Source organism: Gigantopelta aegis, chromosome 9, assembly GCF_016097555.1.
Source record: "Gigantopelta aegis isolate Gae_Host chromosome 9, Gae_host_genome, whole genome shotgun sequence".
Classification (NCBI taxonomy): Eukaryota; Metazoa; Mollusca; class Gastropoda; order Neomphalida; family Peltospiridae; genus Gigantopelta; species Gigantopelta aegis.
In genome coordinates this window covers 72985318-73005887 of record NC_054707.1, presented here as the reverse complement: position 1 = coordinate 73005887, position 20570 = coordinate 72985318, and the positions used below count along the sequence as shown (strand labels likewise).

Below are 20570 nucleotides of genomic sequence, written 5' to 3'. Positions count from 1 at the left end.
AAAACAAGTCAAATAATTCACGAGCGCTCGTCCTGCAGAACACGCATTACTCCTAATTTGGAGCCGCGAGCTAATGTCACGTGTCTATTTTGAGCTAGAAATTCATACAAAATAGATCAATATTAAATGTTTATACAAGTTACTTTTATTGGGTGATGGATCGTTAGGCCTGAAAGTGCATAACGTGCAATCCGCCTCTCGGTCAATGTCACCATTCGTTTCGTGGTTGATTAACGCCATTAACCAGCTCAGATAAATACTTCCGCATTAAGAAAAAATGTTTTGCACCAGAATAATGTTTGCCACTGGCGGACTTCATCTGTCATGACCTTGGTCATTTTTCACTTTATTTTATGGCCATTTCATAATTACGGATCATTGATCACGTATATTGCAAGACTAGCTCTGTCAATCACCAATTGCACATTTTTGAAAACAGTTGGCAAATTTTATTTTAATTTGACGAAATGATTATAATTTCTAGTTTGTTAGAAAATAGGGGGATTTATTAATCATAGGGTATTAGATGTCAAATGTGGTAATTTTGACATATAGCCTTAGGAAACCTGCTAAAACAAAATTCATTAGTAGCAACGGTTTTTAAAATCATACATACATACATACATAAATAGTGTGCCTTTGATATACCACTTGTGGTGCAATGGCTGGAACAAGAAATAGCCCAATGGGCCCACCAATGGGGATTGATCCTAAACCGACCGTCCATCAAGTGAGCACTTTACCACTGGGCTAAGTCCCACCCCTTTATGCTTAATAGATAATTTGGCAAAACAATTCTGTTCACCCAGAGCTTAGCCTGTATTGAAAAAAGAAGATGAGGTGAAGAAATTTAATAATATAAAACAAACGTCCACCACAGATGTAGTAAAATAGTTTTAATTGAGATTTATCAATACAATTTTTAATTTAATTTTTTTTTTTAAATATAATAAAATAAATATCTTGAACATAATTACATACACATTAATGCACAATACAAAACTATGCTTAAGGTAAAAATTATACTAAATATTAAATGTTTGTCATATTTTAAGTACTGTAAGAACTAAATACCACTAAATACATATAATATATATAAATAAAACAATAAATGCAAATAATCTTTTCCTCTTTTTAGGGGAGATGGGTGGCATAAAACTAACCTCATGCATGAGTGAGAGTTCTACACTAGTAATGTCACTTTGTGTTGAAGCTTGCTGACTCAAGATAATGAATGTGAAATATTAATTACTTCTGAACAACTTGATTACTTGGTAATATATCAATCGAAACAAGATTTTAATTTTTTTTTAAAATCTAATTAAAACTATTACTATTAAAATAAACAATTGCTTTACCGGTATTTAAAATATCTTGAGAGATTATTAATTAAATACATCAACTTTTAACTTTTTTTTTTCTTTTTTTTAATGCTTTATTTATAAAACAAATTGTACAAAATGTAAAACATTTCTTATGTTAAAAAAGTATTTACATGTACATGTACTTGCATCAACAGCACTAATTATACTAAACATAGATTTTCAACAGTCATGAATTATAATTATTGAAATCGGTATCATTTCCTTTCATTTGGCTTGGACATCAACCTACCAACAGTAATAAAAATTAATTTAAATATTTTTCTTTCCCATATACACTACACTACATCACTCACATCACCACTGAATGTTTCAGTGGCCCAAGCTCGCAAATAATTTTATGGATGGATACATTGGATACTTGAAAATCTGGACGGATGAAGGTATGAACATATATGGAAGAGATAGACAAGCTTACTGCTTATGCCCTTTTCTCTAGCATATGACAGTGTAATATAAACACTACAGCATACATCTAATGTGCACGGCACTAACATTATACAAGACAGACATAAAAATTTGACAAAGAAGAACCAAATGTTCCATCAGGCTCAGTGCTTAAACATCTAAAAAGTGTAAAACAGGCTGTCATCCACACATGCAAACAGTAAAACAGGTAGTTTCTACACAGGTACTCGGTAGAATAGGCCGTCATCCACACATGCAAACAGTAAAACAGGTAGTTTCTACACAGGTAATCGGTAAAACAGTCTGTCATCCTAACAGCTGGCTACTATTCAGGTAAGGAGTATAACAGGCTGAACAGGAATTTTTTTTATTTAACGACGCATTTAACACATTTTATTTACGGTTATATGGAGTCAGACATATGGTTACGGTCCACACAGATGTAGAGAGAGGAAACCCGCTGTCACCACTTCATGAACTACTCTTTTTTTAATTAGCAGCATGGGATCGTTTATATACACCACCCCACAGACAGTATAGAACATACCACGGCCTTTGTTACACCAGTTGTAGAGCACTGGCTGGAACAAGAAATAGCCCAATGGGGATCAATCCTAAACAGAGCACGCATAAAGCGAGCACTTTACCACTGGACTACATCCCGCCCCTTTATAATATAACAGGCTAAGTACATGTGTGTATCCTACCTGGCCACCTATTATTTGCTGACTTTACCGAAGACTGGTTTGCATATTCCATTTGACTGTTAACTACATCTTCATCTCAAACAGAATTATAGCTACAGAACACGGGTGGATACATAATTTAAGTATAAATGTTATAAAATTGACTGCATTTTATTTTTGTAATGTGATGTCACTTCTTCTCTCACCCAGTATATATTTTTGTAATGTGATGTCACTTCTTCTCTCACCTGGTATATATTTTTTCACCACAAAAAGGAATATTATGCAGTGGTACATATTAGATGACTTCATGTACGGTACATAGCTTAGTGGTACAGCGCTTACCCGATATGCGATCGATACCATCGGTGGGCCCATTGTGCTAGTTCTCGTTCCAGCCAGTGCTCCATAGCTGGTGTAACAAAGGCTGTGCTATGTACTATGCAGTCTGTGGGATGGTGCATATAAAAGATCCCTTGCTGCTAATCGAGAAAGAGTAGCCCAGTGGCAACAGCGTGTTTCCTCTTTCAATATTTGTGGTCCTTAACCATATAACCGCAAATAAAATGAGTTGAGTGCATCGTTAAATAAAATATTTCCTTCGTCTCTTCCTTCCTTCAACAGGTAGCAATGGCCATCTATCTCCTGAATCATGAGACCTATTAACCGATAAAAAGGGCACATTACCATCTAGGGACAGGTGTAAAATGGGTTTTCTAGCACACCTTTCTGACACCTTTCTACCAGTTGATTGAACTAAAAATTAAAATCTTCCATAGAAATACTGTGCAGACCATTAAAATAAATAAATTAATTGTATTAATTCTGTTAAAAACACTTGATTTTCGTAGTACTTAAATGAACCAAAAGCGAAGGAAAAAAGAAGGAAGTTACAGTCACGTGACCGAAACTAGAGGGAGTATACAGTAGAAGAATTTAGGCAATCTCATTGGCTTGGGATGTTCAGACCAGACTACTAGCCGTAGGGGCTTGTTTGAGGACAGGTAATGTTGAAAAGATAGAATTAGTTGTATTAATTCTGTTAAAAACACTTGATTTTCGGAGCGATGTGCAGCCCAAAACACACCCTCTGGACCTGCTCCTGCAGACAATTGTAAGGGATCACAGATTATGCTGGAGAAGACAGCTGAATTTCGTTGCCTAAGATCACATCATCGTCATCTCCTTCCTGTAGATTCTTCCTAAGACGATCGGCATTTGGCGTGATTGACAGAATGAACCACCCCAGAACTGCCAGCACTCCACGGGCTGTGTTGATGGCACGCCAAGTTGTCAATTCCGATTTTCTTACCTGAAAATATAAATACTCATATATAAAAAATAAACTCACAAGTATTCAAAAAAATATGGAACTTGTTTTAAAATTCAAGATCATCAATATCGTGTTATCTTAAGATTATTATTTGTAATAATGTGCTGTCACTGGGTAGAAATTAAAAGTAAATACAATCGCTGTTGTATGCATATCTAATGAAACAGAAGCCAGTTCTTCACTGTAACAAATTATGGGCTTAACTTCTCGCTTTTTTGTTCTGCAGGTACCTAAAATGATCTGGTTGTAAAAAAAATTAATGGGCAGTTTATTCAAGGTATAATCTTTACATTATTAGTCCTGGACAAAATCAAACTACTGTACCAGAGTAACAAGCTTTCGTCATCAACTCATGTGACAAGTTTTGTAACTACTAATGTGAAATCGCGTTAATGGAAACCAGGAAAGTGGGCCTGAAGTTTTATAAGCACAGATCCAAATATCGTTCAAAATTATGTATCCCAGCTTGTTCATAAAGGCCACATAAAGGTGCTTCCAAATATGGTTTGGGACGGGACGTAGCCCAGTGGTAAAATGCTCGCTCGATGCGCTGTCGGTTTAGGATCGATCTTCGTCGGTGGGCCCATTGGGCTATTTCTCGTTCCAGCCAGTGCATCACAACTGGCATATCAAAGGCCATGGTATGTACTACCCTTTCTGTGGGATGGTGCATATAAAAGATCCCTTGCTGCTGGTTAAAAAAAGAGTAGCCCATGAAGTGGCGACAGCGGGTTTCCTCCCTCAATATCGCCATATAACCATAAATAAAATGTGTTGAGTGTGTCGTTAAATAAAATATTTCTTTCTTCTTCTTCCAAATATGTTTTTTACACAACTGTAAATTATGTTCAGAAAGGGCATATCTAAAAAAAAATCAATTGAAAGACAGGTGGTTGCTACATACAATGTTTCCTTCATAGTTCTAAGATTTAGCTGAATTAGCTAACTGTGACATAGTGGTGAACCTTACACTTGGAACATTCCACAGATCTACATTGGTGAAGTAGAGAGACATGCGGTCCTCTGTAGACACAATGGTTACACTCAGGATGATGGCAGCAAGGTATAACAAAATAGACACAGCACCGTTGTGCAGGGTGACAGCCTGGACGAAAAACTTCCCATTCATATTCCCAATGTCCCACCTGAAAACATATAATTAATATTACACAATGTATTACAAATGGAAACTGGAAAAGCAAGATTCATAATTACGGTATTACTGATTTGTATTTGCTTAATGTTTAATAAAAACTGAACATTATTTTTAATGGGAATGGAAGTTTAGGACAGTGAATGTACATATAGATGAAAGTTGACCAATTGCAGGCTGTCTAGCACACCCTTATGAAAATAGTAGGACAAAAGTAGGAACGAAAATACAGAAAAAGTAGGATAAAAGTAGAAAAATAGAAGAAAAAAGTAGGACAAAAATATGACTCAAACAGTATGTAGTAACATTAAGCACACTCATACTGAGAAAACGAATGTGTTAAATCCAAAAAGTTGTATTACTGAGAAAACAGTTTTAAAAACTGTATGTGGTGCTCAGTTTGTACCTATATTTTCTGTTCTATCCAAAATAACATGAATCTTATGTAATTGTCACATTATACAGTTATTTGAAATAACTCAAGGCATTGAGAAAACAACATACAGAAAACTATATGTGCGACACACGGATGGAGAAGAAACCTAGTCCCCTCCCCTCCAGTTAAGACCGGTAGGTGACTAATAACTATAAACCCATGTACAGGCTCAATATTGTAGTGCTACAACTCCAGTACTCAGCTGAGTAGTGAAGGAGCACACTACTTTAGACATGGTAAAAGGAACATTTGAGTAACAGAAATCAAATTTCATCTCACATTGACTTTCAGGTGTAAATTTAATATGTTGAGATTATATGGTGCCACAAATTGGAAGATATATATCTTGCTGCAAAATTAAAAAAAATGTTGACTTTTATAATAACACAAGCAATATTTACACTGTAACAGCAATTTGTGGCATTTTGAAACAAAAAAGTAGGTATTTTGAAGAAAAATTAGGGAAAATAGGACAAAGACCAAAAAGTAGGAAAAGTAGAATTGCTGGACAGTCTGCAATTAATATATTAATTTAACATGTTCACTTTTAGAATATGTCATAACATAATCCATCAGGAACGAATGTACATCAATTTCATTGACTTTATAATTTCTCAAACCGACAGGCAAATCAGGAACATACATACATCAGTGTTCGAAATAGATTTTTTTAGCTACCTGCAAAATGTGCACCTACTTATTATGACTACCTGCAAACTAATATTCTTACCTGCAATGATGACATTAGAAAAATCAGCATTAAATAAATTCAAAACAACAATGATAGAAAAAAAAGGGACTAAAATCACTGGAATGCATTCAAAAACATCAAACTAAATAGCAATTTCACATTGAACATTTTCCAGTGTTTTAAAAACTGAAGCACCATGAACTAGTTTATTACTAATGTAGTGACGGTATAATCTGAGCTATAGGAAAGAAAAAAGAAATATTTTATTTAATGACGCACTCAACACATTTTTTAAAGTACGGTTATATGGCGTCAGACATATAGTTAAGGACCACACAGATATTGAGAGAGGAAACCCACTGTAACCACTTCATGGGATACTCTTTCCGATTAGCAGCAAGGGATCTTTTATATGCACCATCCTACAGACAGGAAAACACATACCATGGCCTTTGATATACCAGTCGCGGTGCACTGGCTGTGACGAGAAATAGTCCAATGGGCCCACTGATCCCAGACCAACTGCACATCGAGCGAGCACTGTACCACTGAGCTACGTCCCGCCCCCTGAGCTATAGGACTTTAGATAACTTTCACCCCTATCAAAATAATTGGCAATTCCATATTGAGCCAATGCCGTTTACATGTCTGTATTTATTCATAAATATACCGGCCTTGGTGGCGTCGTGGTAGGCCATCGGTCTACAGGCTGGTAGGTACTGGGTTCAGATCCCAGTCGAGGCATGGGATTGTTAATCAAGATACCGACTCCAAACCCTGAGTGAGTGCTCCGCAAGGCTCAATGGGTAGGTGTAAACCGCTTGCACCGACCAGTGATCCATAACTGGTTCAACAAAGACCATGATTTGTGCTATCCTGCCTGTGAGAAGCGCAAATAAAAGATCCCTTGCTGCTAATCGGAAGAGTAGCCCATGTAGTGGCGACAGCGGGTTTCCTCTCAAAATCTGTGTGGTCCTTAACCATATGTCTGACGCCATATAACCGTAAATAAAATGTGTTGACTGCGTCGTTAAATAAAATATTCCTTTCCTTTATTCATAAATATTACATTCAATTTTAAAAAGATGAAAGCCAAAAATTGTATCATCCGTAACTTTACTACGGGTATATATATATATATATAAAAAAAGATTACGGTTAGATACATGTATGTTATATTTATGGTGTACAAAGGCAAAACAATGGTGCCACGAAATCCTGGGAACCTGTTGGCTAAGATGGAACCACCTAACGAAAGAAACCAAAAGTTCTCAATCTCCGGATATGCTATGCTGATTGATACCCAATAGAAAATGTTTTCGGAATATCGCATTTTCCCAAACTTAATTCTCTTTGTGTGCTCCAAATGTAATGTATTCATCAGGTCAGGGAAAAAAAACTACTTGCAAAGATTCATGATGTTCAAATAACTACCTGCATTTTGGAATTTCTGCATGCATTTTTGCAAGTAAGCACGCAGCTGACAGTGATATTACGTAACTATGCTGTAACAGATTAAATGGGATACTGTCAATGGCTGGTCAACAACGAAAATTAGCAGTAACATGCAATCACTTGACATTGTTAGTCATGATGGTCGGGATACTGATGTAATAACTATTAAGCAGCATTTTACATTAACATTACAGGGTGTGCATTTTACGGTCGCCTGGTCGCCCCAGGCGAGTGAAAAAGACCCATCAGGGATCACACCGCTATTTCAGCCAATGAGCGACGTGTAGGCGACGAATTTAGTTCCATGAAAAAGAGTACCTCTTTTCTTTATTTTATTATGTTGGTGTCTGAACAGACTTGACAGTATGATTATGGAATATTGGAAGGGTAACATTGCCTCTTGATTTTGGCATATCAAACTGACAGATGCATATCTGCTTAGCTACAAGCAAGACCATTGTTTGCTATGCCTGTGGTACATATATTTAACGAGAGTAGCCTCCCCTCCATTAGCCCATGTGCTTAGGAGAGTGGATAATTAAAATTGCAGGTGGCGAAGTATCAATTTTATTTACTTAAATCCTGTCACAGAGGCTGTTCTCTTCATGTCAGGTAGTATATAGCACCTACTGTTAATAATTTAGTCAGTGCTTGGCTTTATATTGTACTGTCACCAATGTATAATCAATAGTGGTGAGATACCTAAACACTATTTTACCAGTGCATAGCACCGGCCCGGCCGTGACCATGTTGTAATTGGTGCAAACTTCACCAGCCATGTGCTTTCGTGTTCTCAGAGCATCGGCACACACTAGGCTACACATTTTTTTGTTTTTTGAAGTGTGGTGGATATTTTAATCAGCACTAATTAGCATAATAATTAAGCAAATATAGCATGAATGCACTGTGGATAGCCACCACTTTGCATAAAATTAATAGAAACACAAGACAGAGTAATGTAAATAATTGTGTATTATGGAATGGATATATCAGACATTATAAAAATATGGCATATGGTGTCATGAATATTAGACTGCCAGGTCAGGATAAACACAAGCCAGTTAATGTTCACAGGCTTCGATACATGATTCATGTCAAATCAGTCACTTTACCAAAATCTTTTGATGTTTCTCACTTATGTCACCACAGTTTGTGTGTCAATATACACCACTTAAGTCTAGAGCCACATGTAATCAATAATCAAAGGCAGCACTGTAGAAATATGGTTCCAAAGAAATGTTCAGGCCATGGTATATATCCAGATTGCATTTTATAATAGTTCAGGTAAATAAATAAATACATATATATATATATATATATATCGGAAAGAATTCACCGAGTGTTCACAGTTTGTTGCCAACAGAGTTATAGTTCAGTTCGGGGTCGAGTAAGTTTTTTGAATATGTTATTGTCCGATGAAGTCTATCATACATATTGTATCTTTTTCTTCTTAGAGATGCCCTCCTGGCTTGGAATTGCTGTGTTCGTTGACGACTCGCATGTCTCCTGGCTATCCGCTCGATGCTCTTCAAGTGGCATATGACCGATGTTTTGTCACGTACCCCAGCTCCCACAGCTGTACATCTTTGAATGACCGAACTTGAAAACCCACTGTTCAGCATATGCACGGCACTGTGTATGCGGCTGGTGAAATTTCTATGGTATGTAACAGTTTTTGGATTTGTTCTGCTGTACGCTCTGTTGACGCTCTCACACTTTTGAGTATTTGTGTTCAGTTTAGTCTTCTCAATGGCTTTTACACCCAGTCTTATGTCTATGCATTGTTTAATCAGTGCCTCGTCCTCTACCGTGACATTTAACTTTGTACCGGTAGGCATGAATGTCATGTTTGATCGTCCCTTTTTCACCCCTGAGCACACAAAGGAATGTTTTCTGCATGTTGCTCCACATTTCCCAGTCACACAATATAGTATACTCGTAGCAGTGTAAGACAGTTTGCTTACTAACTTGTTCATGTTGCCGGCAAGTTGGTTGTGTGCCGATGTATATTCACTGTGGCAGCGCCGTCTCAAGTCGATAGCAAATCTTTTTTTAACCTTTTCTCGTTCCGCTTTTGTGTTTCCAGGGAACATGTTGTCACTGAACTTGACCCTTTCTGTAAACTTCCTTTGTGATTCGGATAAATGACGGGTGTCTCTCAGATTTTTTATCTTCACTTTAGATATTTTGCTCTGGGATGACTGTAATCCGGACACGGCACGGGAATCGCCATCAGTTGTGAAGAATCCAATCGTGAGTGGAGAGACGTCTGATGAGAAGTCACTTGAACACTGAGCTGCAGAATGTTCTTCGTCTCCTATTGTGTCGTCAAGCCGGAGATTTGCTGTACAGGTACCTGTATGATCGGGGCAGAGTATTAGTCTATTTTCTCTCGCTGCTTGAAGCTCACGAGCCTTGCAGAGTTTATTTCCTGTGTAAAGTCCTATTATTTGTTTCTTGCCAGTCTCATTTTCCACCATAGTGTAAGTTGCTTGTGTAGCCGGTTGAAATGGTGTTGAACCGCACCCACTTGAAAGAGGATTGTTGTACCGGCAGTCTCCTTCTATGGCAATGGGATGGTCAGCTGAAAATCCCCTATTAATGTTCAGTTGTACTAAGTCTGCTCTGCGTGTGGACATGTCAAGTTTATTGAGACTGGTTGTCACTCGTCCCACTTCGTTGGCAGTATTCTGCATTCCGCTGGTAGCTGGGGGTGTGACTCCAGCACACAGCATTATTATTCCCCGGAAACCGGTAACACCGACAGATGTGCTCTGTAGTCCTACGTGTACACCGACATTTGGCTTTGCTGATTTTGGTCCCCTCCTAGTATTCTGTGTTGTCTCTTCATACAGTTTGTATTTTTTACTTGTGAATGAACACTTTTGACATCTCAGTCCTGCACGGGTGCAGAGGCCCCATTTCTGACACAAGTCTAGATTCCATGTGTACTTGCCAGTGCACCCTGGACAAGCTAGTCTGTGGTCTTCATTAGTGTCATTAAACATCTTCAGAAGCATACCACAGTGTATAATTTTGGAATCATTCATGTCCATTTTTGCTTTCAGGAACTCGCCTGCCTGTGTACCACCTCCAGTTGAGATCCGTGTTGGTCGGAGAAGTCTAATGTCACTGGGAATTCCATCCGCATCCTTGACAATGTATGACTGTCTATCACAATGGTGTACCACAGCGTTGAACTCTTCTTGACTAAGTCTCTTGGTAACTGGTATGTTGTCACCTTCAGGCTTAAGACACTTTGTTTTAGTAACACCTATAGTTCTTTTGAACAGACATTGGTGTCCCTTTTGAAAGGCACCCTTGTTGTGCAGGTTTTCTGTTGGATTTTTCTTTGGCTTCATTGTTAGCACACTGGGTGTGGTATATTCTCTTAGTATAAGGAAAAGTTGTGAACTTTTGTATCTCTTAGCATGTAGCAGTCTTCAGCGGAATGGAACCTGTGGTGTGTGTTATGTTAATAAATACTCTCATGCAGTAAACTGATGCGTGTTCTGTTTTGAATTTGTTTATGATTGTGGTCAGTTCTCTCAGCCATGAGTACTTTAGGCTTCAGTTCACTCCCAGTTTGAAATTGCCCATGTGTCCCGTTGACAGCTGCCAGTGTGCATACTTCCCTCTCATACTGTCCCAAAATAACCTTTTTGGGCTCACTTGAATTTGCCAAATCCAATATTTAAATTAAATTTTTAATAAAAGTTCATGCATATGACATATTAAAATATGCCAGTACCCAGTATGGTCTTGTAATTTTAATGTGACCATTTCATAAGGTTCTGCTGTCAGTACCCCCCATTATACAACAGCAAACATTTGGAATGTCACCTCCATGTTATAACTTTGGTCAGGTGAACTTGAGGTGTGGAGAAGCTTAATTTTCTATTATTTCAGCCCAGTGTTGCTAACCCCCGGGCCAGTCTTCATGGCCTCTTGCGTTAATGCATATTAGAAGACATGACCAAATTTGGTGTTTTCCTACTAGGTATGCGTCATAGTATGTCATGTGTCAAAACTGACTAGCTATCCCATTCCAAACCCCCTCTTAAGGGATCACACCGCTATTTCAGCCAATGAGCGACGTGTAGGCGACGAATTTAGTTCCATGAAAAAGAGTACCTCTTTTCTTTATTTTATTATGTTGGTGTCTGAACAGACTTGACAGTATGATTATGGAATATTGGAAGGGTAACATTGCCTCTTGATTTTGGCATATCAAACTGACAGATGCATATCTGCTTAGCTACAAGCAAGACCATTGTTTGCTATGCCTGTGGTACATATATTTAACGAGAGTAGCCTCCCCTCCATTAGCCCATGTGCTTAGGAGAGTGGATAATTAAAATTGCAGGTGGCGAAGTATCAATTTTATTTACTTAAATCCTGTCACAGAGGCTGTTCTCTTCATGTCAGGTAGTATATAGCACCTACTGTTAATAATTTAGTCAGTGCTTGGCTTTATATTTGTACTGTCACCAATGTATAATCAATAGTGGTGAGATACCATCAGGCTGGTCAAAAATGTTCAAGGTGCTTACATTTTTAGCACCAGTATAACACAAATAAAGCCAAAATAAGTGGAGTAGTGGGTTGAAAACAATCAAGTGTTTGCCTTCAATCCAGCTAATCATGTTTTATTTTTATTTTAAATTAAAATTAGTATATTATTTATTTTAAATTTCTTTAATTATTTTTATATTATTATTATTATTATTATTATTATTATTATTATTTTATGTTTATTATGTTAGCATTCTGTTAAAACCCGGCAATGTTCTCGATGGGTGAAAATTAAAGGTGGGCGGCTGAGCGACTCCGACACCCCCCCCCCCCCCCCCCCCCCCCCCCCCCCCCCCATTTGAAAGCTTGGTTACTGTGTATCGTTGCATGTTAGTTGACTATGGATAGCCTACCCCTTATTTAGCCCCTCAGTATGTGGTACAAAAAAAGATTGGTACGATATATTTTATGTAATTGAACCGAAGATAACTCAGTCTGTCATTCACATGCATTCATTTTGGTGAATCCATTATATACTCTTCAAAAAAAGTAACGCAAAAATGAAATTTTCCTAATAAATATGGATGTGTGGAAACATTGTGTTCTGAACGCTAAGTATGTTGTGTAATGGAGCACACCAAATGCATTTTCACCAGCAAAGTTGTTCGGAATTTGATGACCTTGAAGACAGGTGTGAAAAAGTTAACAATCGCAAAACCGCACCTGCGGTCAATTCAGCGATTTGAACGGTAGGCATGGTGTGCACATACAAGAGGCACAAGAAGCCCTATAAAAGTGCAGGGTTCAGGACTTAGCTGTACTTAGTTTAAAACTGTCAGCGTAGCTTTCACAATGCCAAGACTGAATGAAGCACAGAGGAACAACGCCGTCGGACAATTGGAAGCAGGTGAATCCCAATCAGAGGTTGCGAGGCTTTTCAATGTGCACCCTAGCACCATTTCAAGATTATGGATCCACTACCAGGCGCATGGATCAACACGTGACCTTCGCAGATCCGGTAGATCACGTGTCACCACTCCTGCCCAGGATCGCTACATCCGGTTGCGCCACCTACGCCAAAGGACGACAACGGCTACCTCCACTCAATCTGCAATACCGGGACTGCGTAGGATCTCTGACCAGACTGTCCGGAACCGTCTACGAGAGGCAGGATTGCGACCCAGACGTCCTGTTAGAGGCGTGATTTTAACCCAGCATCATCGACAGCATCGACTACAATGGTGTCAAGCACACAGGGTATGGCCTCAAAGACGATGGAGACACGTGTGGTTCAGCGACGAATCGCGATTCATGCTCCGCAGACAGGATGGAAGGGCACGTGTCTACCGCCGAAGAGGTGAACGTTTTGCATGCAATTGCATACAGGAAGTGGACAGATTTGGTGGAGGAAGTGTGATGATGTGGGCAGCCATCTCTTACAACGCCAGGACAGACTTCGTGCACATCAGGGGGAACTTGACAGCACAGCACTATGTGGACGAGATCTTGCGCCCGTACGTCGTCCCCAACATGGCCAACGGCAACACTGTTTTCCAGCAGGACAATGCCCGTCCTCATACAGCGCGCATCACCACAGCCTTCCTAGCAAACAACAACATCAATGTTCTTCCATGGCCCTCCAAATCCCCAGATTTAAACCCAATCAAGCATTTGTGGGATGAACTGGATAGACATTTGCGACGACGACAACCCCAACCTCAGACACTACAACAGCTGGCTGCTGCTTTGGAGGCCGAGTGGGCTACAATTCCTCAGGATGTCATCCGTCATCTGATTGCTTCGATAGGCAGGAGGTGCCAGGCAGTACTCGACTCTCATGGGGGTCACACTCGTTACTGACTGTACGTGACGTCAAACGGGACCGTAGGAACTTGAATGGCTGTTACAACAGCCTCTGTCAATGTTGTTTATCTGTGTCAAATTGCAAGTTTCTGCCATGTTTCTTTCATGTATTAAACGATTTAGAAACATACAATGAAAATCTGGCTTTGCGTTACTTTTTTTTAAGAGTATATTTTAATAAAAATCTCAAATATCTGTTGTTGTTTTGTTTAATAGGATCCCCATATATAGAATAACACTGTTCTGACCTTTTTATTTTCTATTTCGTTCAATCGAATCAATCGTTTTGATATCGCCGGCTGATAAAAGTAGTTTAGTTTTTATAAACAGGGTTCATACAGGTTTGGATCGGCCTCAGTGGCGTCGTGGTTAGGCCATCAGACTACAGGCTGGTAGGTACTGGGTTCGGATCCCAGTCGAGGCATGGGATTTTTAATCCAGATACCGACTCCAAACCCTGAGTGAGTGCTCCGCAAGGCTCAATGGGTAGGTGTAAGCCACTTGCACCGACCAGTGATCCATAACTGGTTCAACAAAGGCCATGGTTTGTGCTATCCTGCCTGTGGGAAGCGCAAATAAAAGATCCCTTGCTGCCTGTCATAAAAGAGTAGCCTATGTGGCGACAGCGGGTTTCCTCTAAAAAAACAGTGTCAGAATGACCATATGTTTGACGTCCAATAGCCGATGATAAGATAAAAAATCAATGTGCTCTAGTGGTGTCATTAAATAAAAACAAACTTTAATTACTTTCATACTGGTTTGAGAAAATAAAATTCAAGGACTTTCAAGGACTTTTCAAGTACTTAAATTCATTTTTCAAGGACACAAAAACATGTTTTAAATAAATTTAGCACAAAGTCCTTTTGAATACAGGGGGGTAAGTACATTTATTGACGATATTTAAGTGTTTCTTTACAAAAGATGTCACAGATACTAACAGTGTACAGATGATGCACTACTTATTTCACACAAACCAATTTTACTGCTTTTCCCTCCAGTTTTAATTCTAAAAACGATATTTTAATGCTTAGGTGTGCCGGTTCACCGTATACACATCGAGCTCGGCTTGTCCGCATCTTGTGCGCGGGTGTCGCTGAACTTATCTGTGACGTCATTTCCCAAGAGTGCTATGGCTGTTCATCTATTATTGCTCACCAGTAAACCCCAGTCACAAAATTTATCGAGTTGCAAAATACTAACGCACATCATTAAATATGATAAACTAGCCTGAGAAACAAAACGAAGTACACACCTGATCATTTATTCAAACTACAAACATACAGACTTCGTAACACTGCCTCGCCCATGCTTGCACCACTGAATGCTTTAGAGCATAGTCTGCATCGCGCTTTGTGTCCATCATTGGGCACATACAGACAGGGCAAAGCCAGTCCTTGTAATCCTCGGTTTGCAACCAGGTATCGTTAAATTTACACTTGCCTCCCATGTTGAAAGAATTTTTATGGTCAATTTAACAATCAAACAATGGCATCTTCCGATGATGCACAACGACCACATGTCCGCATGTGCAAATACTTTGACCCAATCAGAGAGCAGTATTTGTGAATATTTAATTTCCGTGGACAGCCGAAGCACATATTTGGCGGGAATGACAAAGAAGTTTGGACTGACGTGTAAATAAACCTACAGAAGCTATTTGATTTTTGTTTACTAAAGCTAGGAAAGGCATGTTTCCTATTTTTTCAGGAGGAAGAAATAAAATTTAAGGACTTTTCAAAGACTTTTTCACAAAAATACGATTTTAAAGGCAGTGTAAATATCATTTGGCACTCAAGACATATACTAGTTGTAATGCTAAACACAATTTCCCTGGAGGTGTGTGTGTGGGGGGAGTATAAGCAGTCATATTCCTAAATTAAAAGTTTTTGTAATCTTTTATTAAGAATTACTGAATAAACAAATGACAGGAAGTAAAAATGATCAGTTACAAATTACATCTACAAATGATGACAAAATATCACATGACAGTGAATGGGCACAAAACACAGAACGACCAAAAAAAAAGAGACTGGTATTGGACATAATAAAAAAGACTGGTATTGAATATCATAGTTTTTGTATTCGCCAAAGTCTGTTTCCTTTGATGTCGAATGGGCAGACATACACAACTTATCTGTACTTTTAAAAAGTGTTTCACCTATCATTTGTTCAGTTAAATTATACTGTTGATTCTGTCAATTGGCATCTTCTGTGATCGGCCTTGAAGCTTGATTGCTCGGCATGGTCCTGCCGGATTAGCGGTCCCAGTAGATGTGGTAAAACTACCAAACACCAATTGTGAGCAAACGACTGGTCCATTGTTAGGTATTTAGTAAGTGTTTTACCTATCATAATGATTAGGTGTGCTTGATATACTGGTACACAAGTTGTTTGCAAGAGGTAATCGATTGCTATGCTCGTACTTGTGGTAACTGTTTTTTTAAAACACTTTAAATCAAGGCGTAGCAGCAATTGATTTAAGGCGCTTTCACAACGTCAAAGTGCTTACTTTATGGACCAAGGCATGTCGGGAAACCCCTGTTTAACAGTGCTGCGTTTGCACTTGCATACACTAATATCTTTGATTAGATTCCGGGTCGTTTCGCCCTGAAACCATTTCGGACCCTGTGCTGTTTCACCCTTAGTCCTATTCAACCAGGCAGGGTTGGTTCACCCCAAATGTCATATATCGTTGACATGGACGCGCAACTTGCATGGGGCCATAGCAACCTGCATGGGTCTATTAGGTTATACAAGGTTACCATGATACAAGATTTGCTAAAGAAAATACAAATGTAATTTTTTTTTAAACTCAACACAAATAAAGAACTTGAACTTGCAGCAAATTATGTACTCTTTTAAGCCAGTCATGAAACTGGAAAAGCTAAACAATCTTTTATCTAAAACTGAATTTAAAACCCCCAGTAATAATGAATGAACTGATCTCACCTGTCACAGGCGGACACAGTACAGAAGACGAGTAAGAGGTAAAACATGCACTGGACCGGCAGTGCTAATGGTTGATAGTGGTCAAGGAAATCAATGTCATCATGGGCGCTGAGGATGTATACAATGACTATCTGCCATGCAGCAATGCCGGCTGTCAGTCCGTGAAGGAACAAACAAAATGTCTTGAGGATTCTGTGGGCCGACAACGCAAAGTCTATTGTTGTTTGTCGTGACGGTTCCGGTGCACTCACTTTCTCCACTTCTTCTGCAGCCTTTCGCTTGGCATACCGCAATTTATTTTCCTTCTTAAATCCACCTAGAAGAAACATAATGTGTTTGAATATAAATAATGTGAAACTGAGGTATTTGGAGAGTATGCGAGTATGACATTTCTGTGATTGTCACTGAACTATGAAAGTTTAAGTTACATGGATACTAATAATTATTAAATATATAATATAATAAAATTACAAAACTAGAGATAAGTGGCATCAGAATCAGGATACAAGTTTAGTGTGATTATATCCATTCTTGGTTTGACACTAATTACGGACATTTCTGCAACATTTTCTTTACTTTTAACAAGATGCTTCTGTCTATTATATAGAGCTAGGCATCTATATAGCACATTTCTCTTTTTATAGTGCTTGTTGTTTTTTGTCATATATATACAGTGAGACCTCGATAATCCAAACAGTATGGTTTTTTCCTGAACTTGTCCGGTTTAACGAATTTCCGTAGTACTGAATCATACCTGAAGAGTTATTTCCCTTAAATGGCAAACCATTAAAATAAATGTCACTTCTTAACTGGATTTTCAATTTTAAAATTTATTTGTACCGACATTTTTCTTTCAATATGAAGACTGTACTTTTTTAACATTTTCATGTCTTGGGATTAGTGTAAAAATAATATACAGTTATATTTTACCAGTGACAATCGATCGTAATTTTATTAATTACATTTTATAAAGGCAATGGAAATATTAACAAAACGGTATCCTATAGATCAGTGAACCATATGTCATTCCCATGTTGAAGGAATACTATCAAACAAAGAACCAACAATTAAACATACTTAGAGGTGTGAGATCTAAGCTTTTTTGCCACCATTCTGGCACATGTTAGTTGTCTACTGGCATTCACTGGCCATGGCGGTGTCTACTGCTGCTTACTGGCCATGTTTGGACGAACTTGGAGCAAGTTATACATTTGTTTCTAACTAAATGATCTGTTGGAAGAAATTACATCTGGTCAAGTGAAGCAAATTGTCTTTACTTTTTACAAATTGTTTTGGATAATGGTCATCTGATTCCGGAAACTGAATATTTGGATTAACGAACACATTTATACAGTGGAGAGTTTGTTTTGTATGTCGGGTATCTGTAAGGTGTCATTTCCAGACTACTGGAGTTCGGGTTATCGAGGTCTCACTGTATATTAAAATAATAATAATATTAAAACAATGTATGGTACATAATTATATATAAAGAAGCATTTTGAAAGTACTGCTGAAGCAATTCAAGTCAAACCTGAGCATGATAAAGCCCTATTACAGAATTCAGCCCAATTTCTTCAGGCATTGTGGGGGAAAAAAAGTATGAAAAACTAATTTTTATATCTCAGATCAAGGGCCATAACTGTCAAAAATAGGTATATCGCCATAAAAAAAAATTGATCTCTAACAAAACATAAATAATACTATACATAAAATTTCAGCTCATCTTGAGGCACTGTGGGAAAAAAACATTTAATTTTTTTTTTTTAAATAAATATTTTTGACAGACAGACAGACGGACAGACAGATGAAACCTACCTAGTCCATTCCAGTTGGACCGGTAGGGGACTAAAAGGACCACAAAGTTATTATAGATTTTTTTTTTTTATATACCTCGAATAATTTTTTTTTATACAGGAGTATTAAATTATTGTCATGAATTTAATACAAGAACTTACTATTTATTTCAATATATACTTTAGGTGTAGGTTCACTTCTCAAATTGGGTTTATTCTGAAGGTTTGTTAGAGGTAAAGGTTCATCTTTTAATTCACTTCTATGAATAATGTCTTCATTGATGCATGCTAGGTCAGCCGCCAAACCGTTGTCTACAAACTCATCATCAGCATGTTGAACCACACTAGTAGCCTTCTTCTTTTTCTTCCCTTTCTTCTTTCTAGGGGTTGCCCCTGCTGTGCCATTTGTCAACAAACTAGCTTTGCTACCAGCAACATCCTTTTAAAAACAAAATAATTTAATATTATACAAGGACAGATTTTGAGATGAGGTTGGGATGATTCGCATATTACTATATCAGCTGTAATAACAGGACTCAAAATTAACGGAGCCAGACAGCAATTGCCATAGGTGTAATATGACTTTGTTTAACGACACCACTAAAGCACATTGATTTACTAATCATCAGCTATTGGATTTCAAACATTTGGTAATTCTGACATATAGTCTTAGAGAGGAAACCCGCTACATTTTTCCATTAGTAGCAAGGGATCTTTTATATGCACCATTCCATAGACAAGACAGCACATACCACAGCCTTTGATATACCAGTCTTGATGCACTGGCTGGAACGAGAAATAGCGCAATGTGCCCACCGATGGGGGTCAAAAATACTGGGACGAGTTGGTTTTGGGGCGAGTTGACCAGCATTTGCTGGAGCAAATCCTTAAATTCGGGCAAAAACAATAGATATTTTCGGGCATTCCAATATATAAGCCCCATAAAGAAAAATCCCTCCAGTCCTTACATTGATGAAGGAGGGGGGGGGGGGGGGGGGGGCGGATATGTTTCCATAACTGTTTTGCACTACCAATAAATGTTAACTCGTCTTTAAATTAGTCGATTACCTCCTGTGCTTCAGTAGCTCTTTCTGTATCTCCCTGACCGTCCTCGGCATCTTCAGTTAATTTACGTTTTCTTTTCTTTTTCTTCGGTGTTACTGGCGCACTCTCCGTTTCGTTTGCTTCGCCCTCCGTGTCCCGACTTGCACTCTTTGAGCGTCGACGACGTCGAGGTTTGGGGTCTTCTCCTTCAGCCGCATCGGTTACTTCCTGAGAATCTGAAGGTTTTTTCTTCTTTTTCTTTTTTACCGGCCTCACATCAGGGTTGTCGCCTGCTTCTTTTGGTCTCGGTGAAATTGGTGGTTTTCGCGTAGCAATGTTTTCGTTTTCGTCGGCCATTTTGTAGCGAGGGACAATATTACTTTCCGCGCCAAAGGTTTTCATATTACCATCGATGTCCCAAACTGCGTTCAGCTAACAACAAAACAGCAGAGGCAACAAAACTATTTTCAAATCGGTTAACGTAAAGAATCAACAACGTGGACGTGAAAATAATCAATTTTAGTAAACAAAAGTCTAATAGCTACCATCCAGTAAACATTAAAGTGTGTTAGGTTCAGGCACATGAGTTTACAAAAATAAACTTTTTGCGAATGCGCGCTTCGTGTATGTGCACACAGATTAGAAATTGAGCGAGGCAGATACAGAAAAATTAAAAGGGAGGATAGATTGTGCAAAGTATGTAATTATGATGTAGAAGATGAATTATATTTTATAACTAAATGTCCTGCTTGCAACAAAAAAAAACCCCAAAACCCCCAGCAACTTTCTATATCAAAATCTTAGTCAACAAACCGACCTCGGTGGCGTCGTGGCAGGCCATCGGTCTACAGGCTGGTAGGTA

The 20570-nt window shown here is 38.4% G+C and overlaps 1 protein-coding gene across 1 annotated transcript; it reads right to left on the bottom strand.

Annotated features, from left to right (window-relative positions):
* Positions 1 to 2986: 2986 nt before the first annotated feature.
* Positions 2987 to 20065, bottom strand: LOC121381747 (transmembrane protein 237-like). The gene is made up of 5 exons (XM_041511095.1): positions 19733 to 20065; positions 18827 to 19103; positions 16872 to 17187; positions 4780 to 4954; positions 2987 to 3788 (listed from the first exon to the last, which is right to left on the bottom strand). The coding sequence occupies exons 1-5, from the start codon at positions 20063 to 20065 to the stop codon at positions 3606 to 3608; spliced, it is 1284 nt and encodes a 427-aa protein (XP_041367029.1). The 3' UTR covers positions 2987 to 3605.
* Positions 20066 to 20570: the final 505 nt, after the last annotated feature.

What these genes read in the sequence shown, in the direction of transcription:
- LOC121381747 (XM_041511095.1), bottom strand. Translation starts at nt 20,065, where the DNA reads ATGGCCGACGAAAACGAAAACATTGCTACGCGAAAACCACCAATTTCA. An exon ending in AGTATATATTGAAATAAATA is followed by an intron (nt 17,188 to 18,826) that starts GTAAGTTCTTGT and finishes TGTTTCTTCTAG; the next exon opens with GTGGATTTAAGAAGGAAAAT. An exon ending in ACTGTGTCCGCCTGTGACAG is followed by an intron (nt 4,955 to 16,871) that starts GTGAGATCAGTT and finishes ATATGTTTTCAG; the next exon opens with GTGGGACATTGGGAATATGA.